Source organism: Python bivittatus, unplaced genomic scaffold (assembly GCF_059951505.1).
Source record: "Python bivittatus isolate LINGU-HERP-01145 unplaced genomic scaffold, Pbiv_v1 ctg000430_np1212, whole genome shotgun sequence".
In the NCBI taxonomy this organism is placed as follows: Eukaryota; Metazoa; Chordata; class Lepidosauria; order Squamata; family Pythonidae; genus Python; species Python bivittatus.
The window spans coordinates 2,713,018-2,738,472 of record NW_028277071.1 but is presented as its reverse complement, the minus strand read 5'-3'; the positions used below and the strand labels follow the sequence as shown (position 1 = coordinate 2,738,472).

The 25,455-nt window shown below is 40.3% G+C and overlaps 2 protein-coding genes across 2 annotated transcripts; both read left to right on the top strand.

The window, feature by feature from the left end:
• The first annotated feature begins 285 nt into the window (after positions 1-285).
• Positions 286-9,384, top strand: LOC148215265 (vomeronasal type-2 receptor 26-like). Its single transcript, XM_088143967.1, has 6 exons — positions 286-334; positions 1,292-1,632; positions 3,782-4,021; positions 4,989-5,836; positions 7,563-7,726; positions 8,486-9,384. Exons 1-6 carry the CDS (start codon positions 286-288, stop codon positions 9,382-9,384), a joined length of 2,541 nt encoding a protein of 846 aa, XP_088000093.1.
• A 2,160-nt stretch (positions 9,385-11,544) lies between these two features.
• Positions 11,545-23,468, top strand: LOC148215264 (vomeronasal type-2 receptor 26-like). The gene is made up of 6 exons (XM_088143966.1): positions 11,545-11,591; positions 17,044-17,335; positions 19,555-19,711; positions 20,063-20,403; positions 22,205-22,331; positions 23,206-23,468. The coding sequence occupies exons 1-6, from the start codon at positions 11,545-11,547 to the stop codon at positions 23,466-23,468; spliced, it is 1,227 nt and encodes a 408-aa protein (XP_088000092.1).
• Positions 23,469-25,455: the final 1,987 nt, after the last annotated feature.

Here is a 25,455-nt window from a genome sequence, read left to right as displayed (position 1 = left end):
AAGCAAGCTTTGATACCATTAGGGAAATACTGGCTCATAACCAAAAATAATAGGCCAGTCATTCATGTTTCCCCTCAGCGATAGAAGTATGACGAAGAGCTGGGTAACCCATATTTCACGTGCTACTGAGCTCCCCTTTTCCTACTCAAAAAGTTTACATTCAAAAGCAAATTGTATATGTGGCATTTCAGAGACTTTTCACTCCCAAAGTTAAACACACATGTATAACAATTAAGGAAGCCTGCACAATTCTGAGTTAGCACAGAGCAGAACATTCTGGTCATGATGACGGTCCCTTGTGGCACTCAGAGGTGGATGCAGGCTCTATATAAAAGTAAGTGACTGCTACTCCTCTAGGCAGTGAATTTGGATTCTGTTGGTTTCTTTTATGGTAGCTTCAGTTATGTGTTAAATTACAAAGGTCCTGGACAATATAATCAGAATGTATGGGAAGATTAATATAGATGAAAATATAGAGATCATATTAAAAGTCATTTGAAGCTTCCCTTTAGCATAATGTTTCTACAAAACAGAATGTACATTGGTGGGAGAGAATTTCAATGTTTCCATTCCTAGGGAACCTTTAAGCTTATGGATGGACGAATATACTGTATATACATAAATTCAAAGCCCAAATTATCACTGAATTTGATTGGTGTCTGCACTGAAAAATGGATAATGTTTGGGGATATGCCTAGCAATTTAGAAATGGTGAACATCCTCAAATTAATTGCATTCAGAATTTATCTCAGACACACTTTTGACTGTTTGCTGTATTCTTTAGTTGGCATATGGGTCCTCACCAGCGATGAGTGACATAAACCAAAGAGCTTTTCTTCGCCAGATATTTCCAGACGTCAACCAACAATATAGGGGATTCTCCACCTGCTGCTACATTTCCAATGGACGTGGATTGGAGTGATTTTCATTAACAATGAGAGTGGAGAGAGATTTGTAGAAAATGACCTACCCCGGTTTACCCAGGGAGGTATCTGCTTTGATTTTATACAAACATTTCCACAACAGAAGTTTTCAAATGAAATCTCTGAAATGGTTATGGAAGGAGCACGAATTCCTAGAATCATTATTGGGGGGACTTCTAATGTAGTAGTTGTTTATGTCGAAATTCAAATCATTGTGGTTTTAAGGGTAATGCTTTATATGGCTGAATTTGGGGAGATCCTAATGAAACCCATAGTATGGATTTTTGTAGCCCAGATGGATTTCACCTCAATGTCTTTTCAACGAAGCTGGCCCTTGGACTTCATCCATGGTGCACTCTCCTTTGCAGTTCATAGTGAGGAAGTGCTGGGCTTCCACCAGTTCCTTCAGCACCAGAAGCTCACATCTAAAGAGGAAGGTGGTTTTTCCAGGGATTTCTGGAAAGAGGCATTTCAGTGCTCTTTCTCCAATGCCGCTGGAGAAACAATGGCGGAAGAACTCTGCACTGGAGAGGAGAACCTGGAGCATTTTCCTGGCTCGGTTTTGGAAATGAGCATGACCAGCCACAGCTACAGCATCTACAATGCTGTCCATGTAGTGGCAGAAGCTTTGCACGCTATGCACTCAGTGAAACAAGGAGCAAGACGATATGACCAGAGACAGGAACTTCTCAATCAACAACCTTGGCAGGTAGCTTCCTGAGATAAATATAACAGGAGAAGTCATGTAAACACAGTTCTGGGAGTTCCAGGCATTGTACCCAGTGGAGTATTTTAGACATTCAGACAACAGCTGTGTCATGGCTGCCATTTCACACCCAGTTCATAGGATTGCCTTAAAAGAGTGTTCAACTCATTAGCCATTCCTGATAACTGGAACTAAGCTAATGATGATAATCAGCTTCATTTCTTTTATGTTTTTCCTTTTCTTTTTACTTCATTTCATGATCTGCAAGATAGATGAAAAAGGAGGCCTTGCACCAACTGAAAACTGACCTGCTTTTTATTTCAGAAAATACTCTGCCCTGATAAACGGCTTGCAGTTTTCTTTTGCATACAAGCTTCCCTATTCAATCTAGCTTGCTATCCTTTGGGGTTTTCAAATGTATCGGCTCCTTTCCACTCAGAGTGTTATGCAAAGGAGTTCATGTGTGAGTTTTCCCTTAAAGGACTTGTTACAGAAAGGCGCCTCCAGTCATTTCATAGTCTGCCCACTTCCTTCCTTGGGGAAGTAAACATTAGTCGCAATAATATTCAAATAGTCAGTCTGTTAGAAAATATGGAAGCTTCATTGAAGTGTGAACTAAGGAGGCATGAACATTAGGAGAATATGGAAGAGATGGTCATGATCAGAAGAGTTACCACAAAGAATGGCTAATAATGGGGATAATTACAACTTAAGGCATCTTCTTACTGAGAAAAATCACAGCAGATTTCTCTGGATGGGAAAACAATAAACCTGAATTGCTCAGCCAGGTAGAATTGCTGACATTACAATGAGCATTTTACCAAAACTCAATTTTCTTTTTCCAGTGATTCAAATTCATTTTGATAACAAGGTATTAGGTCTAAAGAGGTAACGAATTGCAGATGTTCTAATAAAAGAGCAGGATTAAATTCAAGATTCTACAGGGTTCAAATGAGCAAGTTGGATTAGCACTTCCAAGCAGTCAATTATATCACAGTGCTAGCTGCTTATTTTGGATCTCAAAGTGGGTGATATCCCCTTGTGTCTTAGGGTTTTCCTAAATATGGTGTAGAACACAGACACAAAAACTGTATTTCTTTTTCCCACGCAAAACTCTTTTATTGTGCAAAATTAAACTGCTGTCTTATTCTACTGTCTATCTATTTCTACATTTATGTTCTATTTCTACGTGCCTATTCCTATGTTCGAGGCAAATGTTTTCCTATCTGAACTATTGCTTAGCGGTTTAAATCTTTTCCTTTTCCCCCAGGTCTTCAGCTCTTGTGGCCAATCTCAGTCCACTTTGCATGTGAAAACCCTTCTCTCCCTTTGTAGACTTGCAAATGGGCTTTGAGGTCCCCCCCTCCCGCCCAGCACTCATAGTCCCCTGGTTCTGGTTTGTAGAGCTCTGCCCTGGGCTGCTGCACGGAGGAGGCCTGGCTCGGTTTGCAGGCTTGCAGATTCTCGGCAGGCTCTTTGCTCCCCATTTCTCAGCTCTGCCTCTCAGCGGTCTTGCAGCTCCAAGAACTGAAGTGTTCTCTTCCTATCTGAAGCCTACTGCTGAAGTGGTTGTCTTTGCACTGGAGGCTTTCTCTTTCCCAAGGCTCTGCTGTCTCCCTGGCTTAACCCTTCCTTGGCACAGCCAGGCACATGCTGGCTTTCAGTCCCCTTTTCATAAAAGAAACTCTCCAATGAAGGAGAGCGTGGGGCTGCTTGGACCCTCCTTTCCACATAGCACCAAACTCTGGATCCCAGGAGAGAAAAATTAGTTGCTCACTCCAGGTGGGGAGTTCACCCTTCTGCAGCTTGGTTACCACGACAGAACGGGCAAAGCTTCCAGGTGGCTTGAATAAATATCTCTAGGTCGACAAAGCCAGAAACAAGCAATCTATGAGAACAGTTCATAATAATAAGTAATGTACTGAAAACCTGGGATAAATACAGAAAAAAATAAGTAGTCAAAATCTCTCCCCTCTTGTATTATTATTAAATGTTTATTCTTAGAAAGAAGAAATTTCCAAGAAATTTGTTCCATGGAGAGCCAGTGATCTGTTCAGATTACAAGATCTAATTACTAAAAAGGCAATCTTCTCATTGCAGAGTAATAACTCAGAACTACCAGCATCTGCTAGCCTTGCAATTTGCCATAAAGACCATTAATGAAAGTCCAAGGACCTTGCCTAATGCCACGCTGGGCTTCCATGTGTTGAACAGCAATTTTCAGGCCAAGTGGACTTGCCGTGCCTCAGTGGAACTCCTCTCCACACAGCACAAATTTATCCCTAACTACAAGTGTGATGTTCAGGCTAATATAGCAGCGGTTATTGGGGGACCTAATGCTGATGCGTGTCTCTTCATGACACCCATTTTGTCCATCTACAAGATTCCACAGGTGAGCTGTCCTCGTGCAATACTGTTAAGCACCCACTACTTTTGACTTTGATACTATTAGGGAGTTAGGATGGAATTAAAAGGGGCAGATCCTATTTGAAGAGCAACCCTATTCCAGGCCAGCTCTACTGCTGATCCTGGCTTATGAGCCAAAATAATAAACCAGCCATTCATGCCTCTTCTTAGCAATAGAAATATGACCGAGAGTTGAGTGATGCATATTTGACATGCGACTGAGTTCCCATTATCCTGCTCATATAGCTTAAGTTCAAAAGCAAACTGGGTGTCATTTCAGAGACTTTGCACTCCCAAAGAGAAACACGCATGTGCAACAGTTAAGGAAACCGGGACGTTTCTGAGTAAGAACAGAACATTTTGGCCATATTCCCTATCCCCTGTAGTACTCTGAAGTTGATGCAGGCTCTAACCAAAGATACGTGACTGCTACTCCTCTAGGCAACGAATCTAGATTCTCTTGGTTTGTTGCTGTTTTCTTATGCTGTTTTTCTTCAGCTATGTATGAAATTACAAAGGACAAAAATTAGATAGTATGATCTTCAGAATGCATGGGAACATTAATATAGATGATTCTACACATATCATAAGAAAAGTCCATTCAAGCTTTCATTTAGCATAAAGTTCTACATACCCCACAAACATCAGAGGGAGAGAATTTAAGTCCTTCCATTCCTAGGGAAACGTTATGGATGAATGTGAGATTACTTGGTGTTTATGTTACTAATCATGTACTGAGGAAAGTGTCTTCTGTTTATTTCAGAGTAGGTAAATCCATGGCCACTATATTCACAAACCCCAAATTATCACTAAACTTAAAAGTTTGCACTGGAAAATAGTTAATGTTTGAGGACATACCCAGCAATTCAGAAATGGTGAAATTCCTTAAATTAATGGTATTCACAAAATATCTCAAACATAAGTCCTTCTTGATTGTTTGCTGTATTCTTTAGTTGGCATATGGATCCTCGCCAGTGATGAGTGACATCTACCAAAGAGTTTTCCTTCACCAGATATTTCCAGATGTCAAGCAACAATATAAGGGGATTCTCCACCTGCTGCTACATTTCCAGTGGACATGGATTGGAGTGATTTTCATTTATGACCAGAGTGGGGAGAGATTTGCAGAAAATGAGCTCCCTTTGTTTGCTGAGGGAGGTATCTGCTTTGATTTTATAGAAACATTTCCACAACTGAAGTTTTCAACTGAAATCTCTGAAATGGTTGCAGAGGGAGAGAAAACTACTAGAATCATTATGGGAGCAACTGCTAATGTAGTACTTGTACATGGTGTAATTCAAAATATTATGATTTTAAGGGTAATGCTTCATGTCTTTGAATTTGAAGAGAACCTAATAAAACCCATAGTATGGATTTTCATAGCCCAAATGGATTTTACCTCAATGTCTTTTCAACGAAGCTGGCCCTTGGACTTCATCCATGGTGCACTCTCCTTTGCAGTTCATAGTGAGGAAGTGCTGGGCTTCCATCAGTTCCTTCAGCACCAGAAGCTCACATCTAAAGAGGAAGGTGGTTTTTCCAGGGATTTCTGGAAAGAGGCATTTCAGTGTTCTTTCTCCAATGCTGCTGGAGAAACAATGGCAGAAGAACTCTGCACTGGAGAGGAGAACCTGGAGGACCTTCCTGGGTCAGTTTTTGAAATGAGCATGACCAGCCACAGCTACAGCGTCTACAATGCTGTCCATGTAGTGGCAGAAGCTTTGCACGCTATGCACGCAGTGAAAAAGGAGCAAGACAAGATAAGCAGAGGCAGCAACTTCTCAATCAACAACCTTGGCAGGTAGTTTCCTGAGATAAATAATACAGGAGAAGTCATGTAAACACAGTGTTAGGAGCTCCAGGCATTTGAACCCAGTGGTTGAAATTCTGACATCACTGCAGAGTTTTAGACATTCAGACAATAGCTATGGTATGGCTGCCCTTTCACACCCAGTTCATAGGATTGCCTTAGAAGAGTGTTCAACTCATTAGCCATTCCTGATAACTGGAACTAAGATAATGAAGATGATCTGCTTCATTTCTTCTATGTTTTTCTTTTTCCTTTTCCTTTTCCCTTCATTTCATGCTCTAGCAAGATAGATGAACACGGACAGCTCGCACCTTCTCAAAATTGACATATTTGCTATTTCAGAAAATAGGGAGTTAACTCTGCCCTAACATTTAAATAAAAGAATGAGAATTTGAGCTTATTGCATTTCATTGTGATTTGTGAGATACGTATTGCTACATAACTGGACTGAAAATTTTATGATCAATTCAATATCACTCATGTTGATTTTCTATGTCATTAGTAACTCATTTTAATTGCTCCTCCCTGGGAAGGAACATGGATGCTCCTAGAAAGCAAAAGAAAAAAATATTCTACCTTTGCTAGTATCTCTATAGCCAGATTAGTAAATTCCACTCACTAAAAGCAAACAATCCAGCCTAGTGGTAATCCCATACATTCCAGTACAACAATCACTGCAAAGAAAATTAAGATTCCCTAGGTGAAGACCAAGAGAATCTCCAAAAGGAAAACTGGAAAGAATGAATTGAAACCGGCTATTCCAAATACCTGGGATAAATTGGGACACCAGACTAGTTCTTTTACAGAAAGAATGCCTTTAAGAATTTGATTGTAACTGTATTTATTTAATATGATGCTCATGATGAAGATGATGATGTCTTGCCCTCATTTTCATGCAGCTTCACCACTACCTGAGAAGTGTTTCATTTAACAATAGTGTTGGAGAAACGCTTTCCTTTACTTCAAAAGGGGAACTGATCGCAGGATTTGATATTATCAATTGGATCACATTTCCAAATCAATCCTTCATTAGAGTCAAAATTGGAAGAACGGCACCACAAAATGTCCCTGGCAAAGTATTCACCATTTCTGAAGATGCAATCAAATGGCCCAAGGCTTTTAATCAGGTAGGGCTCGTACTAAGATGTGTCAATCATTTCCCCACCGTGTATTTATGGATGTTATATGTCTCATTTCTTCCCATTCCACCATTTTAAAATTATTTTTCATGCTCTTAATTTCATTTTGGAATTACAAAATCTGCCTACAGCATATTGACAGTTGCCCAGGTTTCTCTAGTTTATTGAAGTGCAAGGGTATAGAGTGGGGCTGAACAAATATTTGGGGTGTTTCTGTATGTGAAGAACAGAATTAATAGCCAGATGCAACTGCCCTCCAGGTGTGTCAAAGTCACCTTAACTGTGGAATCATACAATTCAGTGAAATTTAGGCCATTTTTTAATCCAACCTAAGATTCTGCTAAGGTACTGATCTGAAGGGGAAAAGGGGGTAAATCAAATTATTCTCTTCAGGGGAAATGTCCAGCATCCTTAAGTGGTTGTTGACAAATGTGATGTTTACCTTCACCTGCGCTCATCACTTTATCAGCCCTTTGAATTTCTTTCATTGCATGGCTCTTTTCAGGGCCACCATCAATCTTTTTGTAAAAGATCCCTGGGTATTATCCATAGGCAAAGACTTGCAATATCTGTTTTAGGAAGGACAATAGATTCTCTTCTCATGTTTCCGGACAGGGACACCCTCTTTCTCTGTGTAATGCCCACTGCAATTCTGGTTACAGTCGGACTAAGATCGAAGGGAAACCATTCTGCTGCTACAATTGCCATCAATGCCCAGAGGGGAAAATTTCCAATCTAAAGAGTAAGAATTGCTGTAGAAAAATACATTCATGCACAGCCTGGGAGCTTCATATCATTCCCAATACCCTGAGGAGTCATTAAAAAGGGGTGATTTAAAACTATGTAGTCTGGGAGATCATGAAGTTTGAAAAGCAACTTACAGGTCTTATTTTCTTTTCATTTTTGCTGTATTACTTGCTTTTCCTTTTGCCATTTCTCTCATATTATTTAGAAGGAGCCTCTAAGTGTCTGTGGGAGAGGGCAAAAGACAGAAACTGCACCATGATCTCATGATACAAGGACAGCCACTTAGATACTCGCATCAGACATTGGGACAGAAGGGCAGAAGGCTGGAATTTGACTCACACATCTGTCATTATTTTTGTACCTGTGGGGCACCGTTACTTTATAGTCAACTTGGCACTTAAATCCAGCCTCATCACAGTACAAAATTAAAAAAAAAAAAGTATAGATGAAGTACAATAAAAAGTAGAACTGGGTTGACTGTGTCTTTTAATAATGAGACAAAGAAACAAAACAACAAGCAAAGTTATTTTGGGTAGATAAATGAAAAGGAAAAAGAACAGCAAAATTTGGTGACAACCGAAAGATAACGGTTTATTCAGGTTCCTCTAAATCTGATTCTGTCATCTGTGTTATTGCTCTTTTTTGTCTCTTTTCCTTCTTATGATTGAGACTTATGTACATTAATTTATTATTCACTTCTTATACATACAGCTATACTGTATTAAATAGCATATTCATTTGTTTCTTCTAACAGACTTGGATGACTGTTTTCAATGTCCAGACGATCAACATCCCAACAAGGACCAGAATCAGTGCCTTCCAAAAACAATTAGCTTCCTGAAATTTGAAGAACCTTTGGGAATCACACTCACTATTGTTGCCCTTTTCTTTTCTTTCCTCACTGCTTTGGTGCTTCACCTCTTCATTAAGCACAGGGAGACTCCCATCGTCAAAGCCAACAACCGGAACCTCAGCTATGTTCTCCTCATTTCTCTCTTGCTTGCTTTCCTTAGTACTTTGCTCTTCATTGGACAGCCCACAAAGCTTATGTGTCTCCTTCGACAAGCAGCTTTTGGCATCATCTTCTCAATAGCTGTTTCTTCAGTTTTGGCCAAGACTATCGTTGTGGTCCTTGCTTTCATGGCCACCACACCAGGAGCTGGAATGAGAAAATGGTCTGGGAAACACCTGGCCAGCTCCATTGTTCTTTCCTGTTCCTTTACTCAATCCTTGATTTACAGCGTGTGGTTGGTAACTGCACCCCCCTTTCCAGATGTTGATATGCATTCCATGATGGAAGAAATTATCCGGGAATGTAATGAAGGGTCTGTCATCATGTTTTACTGTGTCCTAGGATTTCTGGGTTTCCTGGCTACCATCAGCTTCACAGTGGCCTTCCTGGCCAGGAACTTGCCTGACAGTTTCAATGAAGCCAAGTTTATCACTTTCAGCATGTTGGTCTTCTGCAGTGTCTGGGTGTCCTTTGTTCCAACTTATTTAAGCACAAAGGGCAAATACATGGTGGCTGTGGAGATCTTTTCCATCTTGTCCTCCAGTGCTGGCTTACTGGTCTGCATCTTTTCCCCCAAATGCTATATTATTGCAGTGAGGCTGGAACTGAATAACAGGGGACAGCTAAGAAGAAGAAATTAGTAGCCAAAGGGCTGCTTATTTATTATAATCATTATCTATTTAATATGGTATCCTGCTGAGTATTGTAGTTTCTCAGCTTTTTACATAAAAAAAAAAAAATCATATTGCTATTAAAACAGTTGTGTTAACAAATGAAATAATGAAAAAGAAAGTATGTAAATTTTTATAATATACAATTAAATTCAAGAATTCAAATATGTTCAGAAAGATATTTGGGATGAGACTTTTCACAAGCTAATTAATATGTTGGGCTCCTCAAATCTCCAGGAAATTTTAATTTTATAATTAACAATTAAAATTTAAGATACTGTTCAGAAAACATCTTCCAAGCCTTATCACAAGCCAATATATGTGTTATGCCCCTCAAATCTTAAGGGCACTTCTTCAAAAGAGCGTTAAGTGACAACTGAGAAAGCTCCACCTTGAATAGCTGTCAAATATGCTCATGGCAACTTTAGATATATTGTCAGAGTATCCAAGAAGGCTTGAGGTGCATATACAAAGGGACTTTATACCGGCTTCACTGTAGTTCAACTGTGTGGGCTTCAAAGTTAAGAGCTAATCCTTCAGATTTCATCTGAAAATGAATTTTCAGCCAGCCTAGAGCTTCAGTTTAATTGCTATATGTCCTCTTTCCATTTATTTCTTTTAATACTGCTCGTAACCCTCTGAGTGGCTTATGCTTGACAGATACAATAAGAAGACTAAAATATACACTATAGCTACATGACTAACCATAAACCACATAACAATCCCAACAATCACAAAAATGAAGTCAGGGAAATCTGCAGTGGAGAAGAAAAGTGAGAAATTCTTCTCAGGTATGTTTTTGAAATGAGCATGACTGAAGACTAGGCGGCAGATGGATCAGGACATGTCCATTTCACGTTGGGCAGGAATCCTATCAAGCTCCCAGTAGCCACCTATCACCAAGAACACTACATTCTCACAAACTCATTAATAACATATATTGAAAAGAGAGAATTGTGTTGATTTAAAAAATCTTGGCAACTGCATGCCCTTATTTTAGCACTCATTTTGTAGGGTGAGGATTCCTTGATAGTCTTGCTAACTGCCTGTTTAAGTAGTGGGAACATTACTACCCAACCTCCAGATTAATGAGGAAACTCCAGTTATTCTGAACTTGCATGACATTCAATTATTTTTATAGCACAGATGTCAGAAGTAGGTCCCAATGGGTTTGTTTGTTTGTTTGTTTGTTTCCAAAGTTTGGCCTATTTTGAAAGTTGTGCAAGGTTCACTTCTTACAAATTTTACACCTCATTTGGTGTGAACATTCCTTTTAAAAGTTTTATTTTCAGTTTTCCATGTCTTGTTAAAGATAGTTATAAACCTGGTGGTAGAAGACTATAAGAGTCAACTATAGAGATCTGACACACACACACACAGAAACAGACACATACTGTATATTTGTGAGACTCATAGATCGACAACACTATGGTGGTGATTTGCTTCTCTATAATTTCCCACTCACGCACAATCACTTCGACAACTCCCAAGAGATCCCAAATAATTGATAGCAAAACACTGAGCCAAGAATAATACCCGCTATCAATATCCATTCAGACCTAGGACTGAAAAAGGCAATATTTTATCACTTTGATTATATATATTATGACAGCTAGACATCTAAGTGTTTACTCAAGACAGCATGTCCAACTCAAAAAGATAGGTATATGTGACAGGAAGTCTTCAAGAAAAATCTTCATGCAAGATGGTGATATCAGTGGTATCAATATTAGTGATACTGATGTTTGAAGTAGCCTGTAACACTCCTCCTGTGAAATGCCCTGCAAGCCTCCCTCTTTCTATTCTTCACAAGGATTACCATCCTGGAGACTTTATCATTGGTGGCATTCTCTCTCAGATCTATCTATTTTCTCCTCCAGCAACCTTTGAAAGAGATCCCTCTTTTGAGTTGTTTGACAATATCATGTAAGGCCTTTCATGTTTACCCTTGATTTGTAAGCACATTACCTCTCCTGGCAAGCCCTGTCTCATGCTCAACTGATGTTATTCTCTCTGAATTAATGGGGCCATCTTTGCATCATTGTCTGTCATTGTATGTGAAGTGTAAAGATGACAACAATTCTAACTAAACTGTAGGGAGACCTAGGACATTTATTGAAATAATAGAGTATGGGGAGCAATTCCGTATCAAAGTCCCCTTCTTCTTTTTATGCCAGGTAAGTTAAAAGAAAATTTAATGGAAACAGTGGACATGTTCAGTGCTTGATGTTACCTAGTGGGGTAATGAAACATTTGCAAGAAAACAACCAAGCTCAGAGAACCCCAAGGACTCCACTGGTTCCATTAGATTTTCCTTTACCTTACCTGGCATAAAAAGAAGGGGGGATTTTGATATGGAATTGCTCCCCACACTCTATTATTTCAATAAATCTCCTAGGTCTCCCTACAGTTTAGTTAGAATTGTTGTCATCTTTACACTTCACATACAATGACAGACAATGATGCAAAGATGGCCCCATTAATTCAGAGAGAATAACATGAGTTGGGCATGAGACAGGGCTTGCCAGGAGATGTAATGTGCTTACAAATCAAGGGAAAACATGAAAGGCCTTACATGATATTGTCAAACACCTCAAAAGAAGGATCTCTTTCAAAGGTTGCTAGAGGAGAAAATAGATAGATCTGAGAGAGAATGCCACCAATGATAAAGTCTCCAGGATGGTAATCCTTGTGAAGAATAGAAAGAGGGAGGCTTGTACGGCATTTCACAGGAGGACCGTTATAGTCTTCTACAAACATCAGTATCACTAGTATTGATGCCACAAACATCACCATCTTGAAAGAAGATGTTTCTTCAAAATTTCCTATCACATATACCAATCTTGTTGAGTTGGACATGTTGGCATGAATAAACAGTTATTGGGTGTCTGGCCTTAATAATAAATATAATCAAATAGATAAAACATTTTCTGTCTCTGTCCAAGCTCACGATGTATATTAATAACAGGTATTAGTCTTGGCTCAATGTTTTGCTATCAATTATTTGGATTCTCTAGAGAGCTGTAGAAGTCATTGTGCTTGAGTTGAAAATTATAGAGAAGAGAATCTCCAGTGTACTGTTGTTGATCTATAAGTCTCACATACACACACATACACAGAAATCTCTACAGTTGTCTTCCATTGCCAGGTATATAACTATATTTAATGAGACGTGGAAAACTGAGAATAAAAGTTTTAAAAACGAATGTTAACTTCATAGAAGGTGTAGGAGATGAAGTATGCACAACTTTCAAAATGGGCCAAGTTTGGCAAAACAAGAAAACAAACACATCTGTTGACACCTACAAGTAACATCTCTATTGTAAGAGATGACTGAATCCCAGGCAACTTCAGAATATTTTCATGTTCTTCATTAATCAGGAAAATGGGTAGCAACCTCTCCATCTCAAAAACAGGCAGAGAGCAAGACTATCAAGGAATTCGCAACCTAACCAAGAGACAAATTAGGTGCTAAAGTAAATGTATCCAGTTGCCAAGATTTTGTAAACTGACCCCTATTCCCTTTTCAATATTGATTGATTGATGAAACGGATTATCTGGATCCTTTTCAATTGGGGTTCAGGCCTGGATATGGGATGGAAATGGCATTGGTCACAGTTTTTGATGATTTCTGGTGGGAGTGGGATGGGCATAGTGCATCCACCCTTGGCCTACTTGATCTCTTAGCACCTTTTGATACCATTAACCATGGTATCCTTCTGGACTGGCTTTGGGGGTTGGGAGTGGAGGGCACTGTGTTGTCCTGGTTCACTTCCTTCCTCTGTGGCCATTCCCAGTTGGTGTTAATAGGGAGCGAGAGGTCCGGTCCTCAGCCTTGCTTTGCAGGGTTCTGCAGGGTTCGGTACTTTCCCTGCTTCTGTTTAACATGGACATGAAGCTGCTGGGTGTGATCGTCTCTCACCATGAGATTGTCTATCTCAGCCTTGGTGAGATAAGCAATGTCATGACTTCCCTCTTGCAATGCCTGGAGGCTCTTAAGGTCTGGATGGGGAGCAATGGGTTGAAACTGAACCCTGGCAAGACTTAATGGTTCTGGATTTGGGGCCCTTTGGTTCATGGAGAATTGCCATCTTTGGTCTTAGATGGGGTTGCACTGCCCCAGAGGGACCCAGTAAGTAATCTGGGGGTTCTCCTGGACTTGCAACTGCTTGAGGAGCAGGTGGCAGTCATGGCCAGGAGGGCCTTTGCACAATTACTTAAGAAGAGTTTGTAACTTCCCTTCTCCACTGCAGATTTTCCTGACTTCATTTTTGTGATTGTTGAGATTATGTGGTTTATGATTAGTCATGTAGCTAGAGTGTGCATTTTAGTCTTCTCATAGTATCTGCCAAGTATAAGCCACTCAGAGGTTTACAAGCTGTATTAAAGAAATAAATGGAAAGAAGACATATAGCATCTGAGCTGAAGCATTATGCTGGCTCACTGCAGGCCTCACTGCAATAATATGAAATTTGGGAAGAAAGATGCAGACCAATAGCCAGCACGGGAGGCCAAGATGGAAAAGATCTCCATGGCCACCATGTATTGACCTTTGCACATAAATAAGTTGGAACAAAAAATGGACTGCCTTATTGCTTAAATTTCACTGAATTGTGTAATTATACACATAAAGGTGGAGGGCAGTTGCATCTGGCCATTACTTCTATTCATTCAATACAGAAACACCCCAAATATTTCTTGGTCTGCATTCTATGCCCTTGCACTGCAGCAGGTCTTCAACAAAGCAGAGAAACCTGGGCAAACATCAACGTGCTGTAGGCAGATTGTGCAATTCAGAACATGAAAAGGAATTAAAAACGAGAATGAGAAGAAATGGGACATTTCATATCCATAAGTATGTGAAGAGGGAATGATTGACACATCTATGTGCTCTACCTGATTAAAAGCCTTGGGCCATTTGATCACATCCTCAGAAATGGCGAATACTTTGCGAGGTGCATTATGTGGAAAATGCTTTTATTTTGATTTTTGTTTTACATTAAGATAAGACTTTAAAAATTAGACACTAGAGGGAACTAGGGGGAACTAAACATTACAATTAGAGAAGAACACTCAAACACAAGTTACAATTAGTGAAGGAAGCAAAATATTTTAACATTGGACATATTGAAAGATATTTTTGAAAAATGGTCCCAGAAGTTAGTTTAAATACTATCTCCCTCTATCAATAGACTATGTCGAAAAGATGTTATGTAAGAAGAATAAGCTCTACATGATAAGATCAAGACTGACTTGGAAGTGGATTTGAAAATGCAGGTTATAGGAATGACATGGTAAAAGATGTTACATTGGACATACAAAAGAAACTGAAATGAGCTCATGGCAACTCAATATTGTCAGATTATCTCAAGAAGTGTTGAGGTGCATATACAGAGATACATTCTACAAGCTTCCCTGCATTTCCACTGTGCAGGGTTTGAAGATAACTACTGAAGTTTGGGATTTCATCTAAAAATGAATTTTCAGCCAGCATAACACTTCAGCTCATATGCTATATGTCCCCTTTCCATTTCATTATTTTCATACAGCTTGTAACCCTTGAGTGGCTTATTCTTGACAGAGTCAATAAGAAGACTAAAATACAGTTACATGACTTACCATAAACCATATAACAATCTCAACAACTACAAAAAATGAAGTTGTGGGAATTAGATTTTCCTTTACTGTAAATATTTATGTATCTATTCATGGAAATATGCATATCTTTGTTTTCTGCTATTAACATAGTTAAATCAAACTTGTACGCTTCATTCTAATTCATTCTACTACCATGCTATGATTTGGCAAAGATTGATACTCAAAGTTGTTCATACCTTAAAAGGCAATATTTAGCAGCACTGATAAAACAATAAAGGCCTTCAGTTTTCTTTTGCATACAAGCTTCCCTATTCAATCTAGCTTGCTATCCTTTGGGGTTTTCAAATGTATCAGTTCCTTTCCACTCAGAGCGTTATGCAAAGGAGTTCATGTGTGAGTTTTTGCTTAAAGGACTTATTACAGAAAGGCGCCTCCAGTCATTTCATAGTCTTCCCTCTTCCTTCCTTGGGGAAGTAAACATTAGTCACAATAATATTCAAATATTCAGTCTGTCAGAAAATATGGAAGCTTCATTGAAGTAGGGAGTAAGGAGGCATGAACATTAGGAGAATATGGAAGAGATGGTCACCATCAGAAGAGCTACCGACAAAGAACGACGAATAATGGGTATAATTACAACTTAAGGCATCTTCTTACTGAGAAAAATCACAGCAGATTTCTCTGGATGGGAAAACAATAAACCTGAATTGCTCAGCGAGGTAGAATTGCTGACATTAAAATGAACATTTTACCAAAACTCAATTTTCTGTTTCTAATGATTCAAATTTATTTTGTTAACAAGGTATTAGGTCTAAAGAGGTAATGAACTGCAGATGTTCTAATAAAAGAGCAGGATTAAATTCAATTTTCTACAGGATTCAAATGAGCAAGTTGGATTAGCACTTCCAAGCACTAAGTTGTATTCCAGTGCTTGCTACTTATTATGGATCTCAGATTGGACGTATCCCTTTGTGTGTTAGGGTTTTATTTAATATGGTACAGAATACAGACACAAAAACTGTATTTCTTTTTCCCACGCAAAACTCTTTTATTGTGCAAAATTAAACTGCTGTCTTATTCTACTGTCTATCTATTTCTACATTTATGTTCTATTTCTACGTGCCTATTCCTATGTTCGAGGCAAATGTTTTCCTATCTGAACTATTGCTTAGCGGTTTAAATCTTTTCCTTTTCCCCCAGGTCTTCAGCTCTTGTGGCCAATCTCAGTCCACTTTGCATGTGAAAACGCTTCTCTCCCTTTGTAGACTTGCAAATGGGCTTTGAGGTCCCCCCCTCCCGCCCAGCACTCATAGTCCCCTGGTTCTGGTTTGTAGAGCTCTGCCCTGGGCTGCTGCACGGAGGGGGCCTGGCTCGGTTTGCAGGCTTGCAGATTCTCGGCAGGCTCTTTGCTCCCCCATTTCTCAGCTCTGCCTCTCAGCGGTCTTGCAGCTCCAAGAACTGAAGTGTTCTCTTCCTATCTGAAGCCTACTGCTGAAGTGGTTGTCTTTGCACTGGAGGCTTTCTCTTTCCCAAGGCTCTGCTGTCTCCCTGGCTTAACCCTTCCTTGGCACAGCCAGGCACATGCTGGCTTTCAGTCCCCTTTTCATAAAAGAAACTCTCCAATGAAGGAGAGCGTGGGGCTGCTTGGACCCTCCTTTCCACGTAGCACCAAACTCTGGATCCCAGGAGAGAAAAATTAGTTGCTCACTCCAGGTGGGGAGTTCACCCTTCTGCAGCTTGGTTACCACGACAGAACGGGCAAAGCTTCCAGGTGGCTTGAATAAATATCTCTAGGTCGACAAAGCCAGAAACAAGCAATCTATGAGAACAGTTCATAATAATAAGTAATGTACTGAAAACCTGGGATAAATACAGAAAAAAATAAGTAGTCAAAATCTCTCCCCTCTTGTATTATTATTAAATGTTTATTCTTAGAAAGAAGAAATTTCCAAGAAATTTGTTCCATGGAGAGACAGTCATTTGTTTACATTGCAAGATCTAATGCTTAAAAAGGCCAACTTCTCATTGCAGAGTAATAACTCAGAACTACCAGCATCTGCTAGCCTTGCAATTTGCCATAGAGACCATTAATGAAAGTCCAAGGATCTTGCCTATTGCCAAACTGGGCGTCCATGTGTTGAACAGCAATTTCCAGGCCAAGTGGACTTTCCGTGCCTCAGTGGAACTCCTCTCCACACGGCACAAATTTATCCCTAACTACAAGTGTGATGTTCAGGCTAATATAGCAGCGGTTATTGGGGGACCTAATGCTGATGCGTGTCTCTTCATGGCACCCATTTTGTCCATCTACAAGATTCCACAGGTGAGCTGTCCTCGTGCAATACTGTTAAGCACCCACTACTTTTGACTTTGATACTATTAGGGAGTTAGGATGGAATTAAAAGGGGCAGATCCTATTTGAAGAGCAAGCCTATTCCAGGGCAGCTCTACTGCTGATCTTGGCTTATGAGCCAAAATAATAAAACAACCATTCATGCCTCTTCTTAGCAATAGAAATATGACCGAGAGTTGAGTGATGCATATTTGACATGCGACTGAGTTCCCATTATCCTGCTCATATAGCTTAAGTTCAAAAGCAAACTGGGTGTCATTTCAGAGACTTTGCACTCCCAAAGAGAAACACGCATGTGCAACAGTTAAGGAAACCGGGATGTTTCTGAGTAAGAACAGAACATTTTGGCCATATTCCCTGTCCCCAGTAGTACTCTGAAGTTGATGCAGGCTCTAACCAAAGATTCGTGACTGCTGCTCCTCTAGGCAATGAATCTGGAGAAGTTCTTGAACCACCTAAACAGCGTCCACCCCAATATACAATTCATCATGGAAAAAGAAGTGGACGGCCAACTTCCATTTCTAGACATATTGGTCATACGCAAACCAGACCTCAAATTAGGACAAAGTCTACAGAAAACCCACCCACACAGACCGGTATCTACACAAAACCTCCAAGCACCACCCACGTCAGAAAAGAGGCATTATCAAAACCCTCATGGATCGTGCCAATCGGATCTGCCAAACCCAATTCCTAAACTCTGAACTTAACCACCTTAATTGGGTCCTACAAGCGAATAGCTACTCCAAGAATGAAATAAAAAGAGCCATCAAACCAAGAAAGCAACATCCGACTGAAGAAGAAAAACAGCCACCCACCAACAAAGTATTTCTGCCCTATATCAAAGGGGTCACAGACCGCATGGGAAAACTGATGGTAAAACACAATTTCCAAACAATCTTCAGACCCACCAGAAAAGTACAAGAAGTGCTAAAATCAACAAAAGACAAAAGGGATCCCCTCACCGCCGCAGGAGTATACCGCATACCATGCAGTTGCGGGCAAGTATACATCGGGACCACAAAACGCAGCATCCAGACCAGGAAAAAAGAACACGAAAGACACTGCAGACTACAGCAACCAGAAAAATCTGCAGTAGCTGAACATGCTCTCAAGCACACTGGACACAAAATCCTATTTGAAAACACAGAGATACTGGACAATACCAACAGCCACTATACCAGGCTATACCGGGAAGCCATTGAGATTCACAAACACCAGCACAGTTTCAATAAAAAAGAGGAGAGTCTAAAAATCAACAAAACCTGGCTACCAATCCTGAAAAGTACAGCCTGCAAAAGGTCAACAAACTCAGCTCAACCACCAGGACATGTGAACAGTTCACACAATGAACTTGCTAATCACCCCCAGCAGTCCCTCGTTAACAATTCAATGGAAGAAAAAACCCTGCCTAATCCCCTGGAAGATACACACAGATTCTGACACCAAAACAAGCAGCCACTCAGTAACTCACCTCCCGACACACAACCCTAATCCCCCCCTTCCCCCCCCCCTCAGATCTCTATAAATACCCACAGAAGGGTCACATCACCCTGGGCACAGAGAAAACTGCTCCTGTCTCTGCTCCTGCACTCTGAAGATGCCGGTCAGAGATGCTGGCGAAAAGTTAGGAAACAAAACTTCAAGAACACGGCCATACAGCCCGGAAGACCCACACCAGCCAATCTAGATTCTCTTGGTTTGTTGCTGTTTTCTTATGCTGTTTTTCTTCAGCTATGTGTCAAATTACAAAGGACCTAAACTAGATAGTATGTTCTTCAGAATGCATGGGAACATTAATATAGATGATTCTACACATATCATAAGAAAAGTCCGTTCAAGCTTTCATTTAGCATAAAGTTCTACATACCCCACAAACATCAGAGGGAGAGAATTGAAGTCCTTCCATTCCTAGGGAAACGTTATGGATGAATGCGAGATTTCTTGGTGTTTATGTTACTGATCATGTACTGAGGAAAGTTTCTTCTGTTTATTTCAGAGTAGGTAAATCCATGGCCATTATATTCACAAACCCCAAATTATCACTGAACTTGAAAGTTTGCACTGGAAAATAGTTAATGTTTGAGGACATACACAGCAATTCAGAAACGGTGAAATTCCTCAAATTAATGGTATTCACAAAATATCTCAAACATAAGTCCTTCTTGACTGTTTGCTGTATTCTTTAGTTGGCATATGGGTCCTCGCTGGTGATGAGTGACATCTACCAAAGAGTTTTCCTTCACCAGATATTTCCGGACGTCAACCAACAATATAAGGGGATTCTCCAACTGCTGCTACATTTCCAGTGGACGTGGATTGGAGTGATTTTCATTCATGACCAGAGTGGGGAGAGATTTGCATAAAACGAGCTGCCCATGTTTGCCCAGGGAGGTATCTGCTTTGACTTTATAGAAACATTTCCACAACTGAAGTTTTCAACTGAAATCTCTGAAATGGTTGCAGAGGGAGAGAAAACTACTAGAACCATTATGGGAGCGACTGCTAATGTAGTCATTGTATATGGTGAAAATCAAAATATTGTGATTTTAAGGGTAATGCTTTATATGTTTGAATTCGAGGAGAACCTAATAAAACCCATAGTATGGATTTTCATAGCCCAGATGGATTTCACCTCAATGTCTTTTCAACGAAGCTGGCCCTTGGACTTCATCCATGGTGCACTCTCCTTTGCAGTTCACAGTGAGGAAGTGCTGGGCTTCCATCAGTTCCTTCAGCACCAGAAGCTCACATCTAAACAAGATGATGGTTTTTCTAGGGATTTCTGGAAAGAGGCATTTCAGTGTTCTTTCTCCAATGCTGCTGGAGAAACAATGGCAGAAGAACTCTGCACTGGAGAGGAGAACCTGGAGCATCTTCCTGGGTCGGTTTTTGAAATGAGCATGACCAGCCACAGCTACAGTATCTATAATGCTGTCCATGTGTTGGCAGAAGCTTTGCATGCTATGCAGTCAATGAAACAAGGAGCAAGACGATATGACCAGAGACAGGAACTTCTCAAGCAAGAACCTTGGCAGGTAGTTCCCTGAGATCAGTAATACTGGAGAATTGATGTAAACACAGTGTTAGGAGCTCCAGGCATTTGAACCCAGTGGTTGAAATTCTGATATCACTGCAGAGTTTTAGACATTCAGACAATAGCTATGGTATGGCTGCCCTTTCACACCCAGTTCATAGGATTGCCTTAGAAGAGTGTTCAACTCATTAGCCATTCCTGATAACTGGAACTAAGATAATGAAGATAATCTGCTTCATTTCTTCTATGTTTTTCTTTTTCCTTTTCCTTTTCCCTTCATTTCATGGTCTAGCAAGATAGATGAACAAGGATAGCTCGCACCTTCTCAGAACTGACATATTTTCTATTTCAGAAAATAGGGAGTTAACTCTGCCCTAACATTTAAATAGAGGAATGAGAATTTGAGCTTATTGCATTTCATTGTGATTTGTGAGATACATATTGCTACATAACTGGACTGAAAATTTTATGATCAATTCAATATCACTCATGTTGATTTTCTATGACATTAGTAACTCATTTTAATTGCTCCTCCCTGGGAAGGAACATGGATGCTCCTAGAAAGCAAAAGAAAAAAATTCTATATTTGCTAGTATATCTATAGCCAGATTAGCAAATTCCACTCACTAAAAGCAAACAATCCAGCCTAGTGGTAATCCCATACATTCCAGTACAACAATCACTGCAAAGAAAATTAAGATTCCCTAGGTGAAGAGCAAGAGAATCTCCAAAAGGAAAACTGGAAAGAATGAATTGAAACCGGCTATTCCAAACACCTGGGATAAATCGGGACACTAGACTAGGTCTTTTACAGAAAGAATGCCTTTAAGAATTTGATTGTAACTGTATTTATTTAATATGATGCTCATGATGAAGACAATGATTTGTTGACCTCATTTTCATGTAGCTTCACTACTACTTGAGAAGTGTTTCATTTAACAACAGTGTTGGCGAAATGCTTTCCTTTAGTTCAGAAGGGGAACTGATCGCAGGATTTGATATTATCAATTGGATCATATTTCCAAATCAGTCCTTTGTTAGAGTCAAAGTTGGAAGAACGACACCACAGAACGCCCCTGGCAAAATATTCACCATTTCTGAAGAAGCGATCACATGGCCCAAGGCTTTTAATCAGGTAGACCTCTTAGTAAGGAGTGTCAATCAATTTCCCACCATGTATTTATGGATGTTATATATCTCATTTCTTCCCATTCCACCATTTTAAAATTCTTTTGCAAGTTCTTAATTTCATTTTGGAATTACACAATCTGCCTACAGCGTATTGACGTTTGCCCAGGTTTCTCTAGTTTATTGAAGCCTTATTGCAGTGCAAGGGTATAGAGTGGGGCTGAACAAATATTTGGGGTGTTTCTGTATGTGAGGAAAAGAATTAATGGCCGGATGCAACTGCCCTCCAAGTGTGTCAAAGTCACCTTATATTTGTGATTGTATAGTTCAGTGAAATTTAAGCCATAAGGCAATCAATTTTTTTATCCAACCTAGGATTCTGCCATGGTACTGATCTGAAGGGGGAAAAAGGGTCACATCTGTGAGCTACTTGTTAACTCAAATTAATGTTTTTTGGGGGAATATCCAGCATCCTTAAGTGATGGTTGACAAATGTGATGTGTGCATTCACCTGTGCTCATCAGCCCTTTGAATTTCTTTCATTGCACAGCTCTATTCCACACCACTGTCAATTAAAGTTTTTGTAAAAGATCCCTAGGTATAATCTTTAGGCAGATACTTGCAATATCTGTCTCAGGAAGGATAAAAAAATCTCCTCTCATGTTTCTGGACAGGGACACCCTCCTTCTCTGTGTAATGCCCATTGCAGTTCTGGTTACAGTCGGACCAAGATTGAAGGGAAACCATTTTGCTGCTACAATTGCCGTCGATGCCCAGAGGGGAAGATTTCTAACCTAAAGAGTAAGAATTGCTGTAGAAAAGTGTGTTCATGTACACGTTGGGAGCTTCATGTCATTGCCAATGTGTTGAGGAGCCATTAAAAAGGGGTGATTGAAGACTGAATATTTTGGGAGATCATGGAGTTTGAAGAGCAACTTGCGGATCTTACTTTCCTTTCACTTTTACCAAATTTGCATTTATCACATGTTGCTTGGAGAAAGCCTATAAGTGTCTATGGGAGAGGGCAAAAGACAGAAACTGTACCATGATCTCATGACACAAAAACAGCCACTTAGATACTTGCATCAGACATTGGGACAGAAAGGTTGGAGCTTCACTCATGTGTGTCTCATTATTTTGGTGACTGTGGGGCACCTTTATTTGATGCCTACCTTGGCAGTTAAAACCAGCCACATTATAGTACAAAAAGTAAAAATATTAAAGTTTACTGACATGTGGAAACTTTATTTAATGTACCTTTTTATAATGATACAAACACCAACATGAGCAAAGCTATTTTAGGGTCTTAAATAAAAAGGAGAAAGACAGCAATATTTGGTGACAATGCAAAGATAATGATTTATTCACGTTCCTCGTAAGGTGATCCTAGATCTTTGTTGTTGTTTTTATTGTGTCTTTTTCTCTTGACAACTGAGACTTAAGTACAAAAATATATTATATATTTGTTATGCATACAGCTGTAATCTATTAAGTAGCTTCTTCTCTTCCTCCTTTTTTTTAACAGACTTGGGTGACTGTTTTCAATGTCCAGACGATCAACATTCCAACAAGGACCAGAATCTGTGCCTTCCAAAAACAATAAGCTTCCTAAAATTTGAAGAACCTTTGGGAATCACCCTCACTCTTTTTGCCCTTTTCTTTTCTTTCCTCACAGCTTTGGTGCTTCACCTCTTCATTAAGCACAGGGAGACTCCCATCATCAAAGCCAACAACCGGAACCTCAGCTATGTTCTCCTCATTTCCCTCTTGCTTGCTTTCCTTAGTACTTTGCTCTTCATTGGACAACCCACGAAGGTTGTGTGTCTCCTTCGACAAATGGCTTTTGGCATCATCTTCTCAATAGCCGTTTCTTCAGTTTTCGCCAAGACCATCATTGTGGTCCTTGCCTTCATGGTCACCACACCAGGAGCTGGATGAGAAAATGGTCTGGCAAGCACCTGGCCAGCTCCATTGTTCTTTCCTGCTCCTTTACTCAATCCTTGATTTACACTGTGTGGTTGGTAACTGCACCCCCCTTTCCAGATGCTGACATGCACTCCATGATGGAAGGAATTATCCTGGAGTGTAACGAAGGATCTGTCACCATGTTTTACAGTGTTCTGGGCTTTCTGGGCTTTCTGGCTACCATCAGCTTCACGGTGGCCTTCCTGGCCAGGAACCTGCCTAACAGTTTCAATGAAGCCAAGTTTATCACCTTCAGCATGTTGGTCTTCTGCAGTGTCTGGGTGTCCTTTGTTCCAACTTACTTAAGCACAAAGGGCAAATACAAGGTGGCTGTGGAGATCTTTTCCATCTTGACCTCCAGTGCTAGCTTACTGGTCTGCATCTTTTCCCCAAAGATTTATATTCTTGTACTGAGGCCTGAGCTGAAGAGCAGGAAGCACCTAAGGAGAAAATAACATTAAAACTGACCTTAGTGAATACCTGACCCCAAAGGAATTTACCATTGTGATTGGTCCTCAAAAGAGTTACCAGTCTGGGCACTGTCAGTACTAGGAGTGGGGTATGTTTCAGGGGCAAGACCTTTGAAGACTTTGTGGCTTTGCATTGTGGTGATGAGGATGGCATCCTTTCATTATTTATAGATCTTTTATTGCTTTTGTTATGTCATAGGTGATTGTTACATTGCTTTTTTAAAACCCTAGTACCGATTGTGAGTGGTGGTTTTTTGCTTCCCCTTGTAGTTAACTTCTCATTCCCCAGGGCTGGGCGTCGGTCTTAGGACCACATCCATGCCCTCATGGACTGTCAAAGAGAGAGTGAATGAAACGTGAGGGATCATCAAACAGCTGATCCTCCCTGGTTGGAATAAGCAGCCCATTACCTGAATCTAAGGACGTAAATAATCAATGCAGGAGAGAGAGAGAATCTGGCAAGGATAAAATCCAGAAGTGAGATAGTTTGTGAATGTGCCTATATAGGTCAATGGTCTAGGAGATAATTGTTATGCAAAATGAGAGTGGAGGACTATGCTCAGAGTTGTCATACTGTGCACAGGGGAAAGGACAAATAGACTGGAAACCTTTCATGGGTGGAGAGGTGGTCATGGTGGGGCTCCTTTGACCTGAGACTGCTGGGGGCAGTCTGAGTGCAAATTGAGCAGAACCATCTCTGCCAAATGGACTATTGGGTCATGTGGGCTGATGAGGCTGAGCAACAAGTCACCCAGATGATGGTTCAAAAGAGTAGGCCCTCCACTGCTTCCCTTGATCTGCTACTCCTACTTCCAAAGGGGTGAGGATGACCTGACTCCAGTCTTACATCCTCTGGGGAGAATCCACGGGGGTGCAGAGTGGAAGTGTGGGACCTCCAATATTGCGGGTGCTTTCACCTGTAAACCCTTTGCCCGTTGGAGAAAGAACTGTAATCAGCTCTGACAGAACAGATCAGGTATTGGAAAGGGAATTTATAGGCATGGGGGGAAGCCTCTTGGGCTTCATGAATAATCCAACTGCAGACAATGGAATCACAAAAACAACCAACAACATGAAAAGCTAGCACAACTGATAACACCAACACCATCACAGAAGCAGCTGAACTGTTCTTTTTCAGAATCCTACAACAAGCTTACTTAAGAAAAGTCCTTCAGGCTTGGGATGCTGGAAAGTTCCTGGTTCAACTTCAAATGGATCAGAAACAAGGGTGTTTTTGTTTTTTTTCCCCTGCCAGAAACTGGCAGAGATTTTTGGAAAATTACGGTAAGCAATGGGCCAGGATGGAAACTTTTACTTGTTGTCAAAAATAAGATGAAATAATAATAAAAACAAGACTACTGGTATTGTTGGACACAACTTTTGGATGAGATCTGTGAATGAAATATGTAAAACGAAGCTGATTGTGTGACTGTCTCTAGACCTTCTCCTTGTAATTTGGCCAAGAAGCAAAACTGACCCTTTTAAGAGTT

Bases quoted from the DNA above. Each gene is read 5' to 3' on its own strand.
- LOC148215265 (XM_088143967.1), top strand. From the start codon at position 286: ATGACGGTCCCTTGTGGCACTCAGAGGTGGATGCAGGCTCTATATAAA. The intron at 335-1,291 runs GTAAGTGACTGC...TCTCCTTTGCAG, and splicing joins GATGCAGGCTCTATATAAAA to TTCATAGTGAGGAAGTGCTG. The intron at 4,022-4,988 runs GTGAGCTGTCCT...TGTATTCTTTAG, and splicing joins CCATCTACAAGATTCCACAG to TTGGCATATGGATCCTCGCC.
- LOC148215264 (XM_088143966.1), top strand. From the start codon at position 11,545: ATGGGGAGCAATTCCGTATCAAAGTCCCCTTCTTCTTTTTATGCCAG. The intron at 19,712-20,062 runs GTGGGGAGAGAT...TCTCCTTTGCAG, and splicing joins GATTTTCATTCATGACCAGA to TTCACAGTGAGGAAGTGCTG. The intron at 20,404-22,204 runs GTAGTTCCCTGA...GTTTCTGGACAG, and splicing joins TCAAGCAAGAACCTTGGCAG to GGACACCCTCCTTCTCTGTG.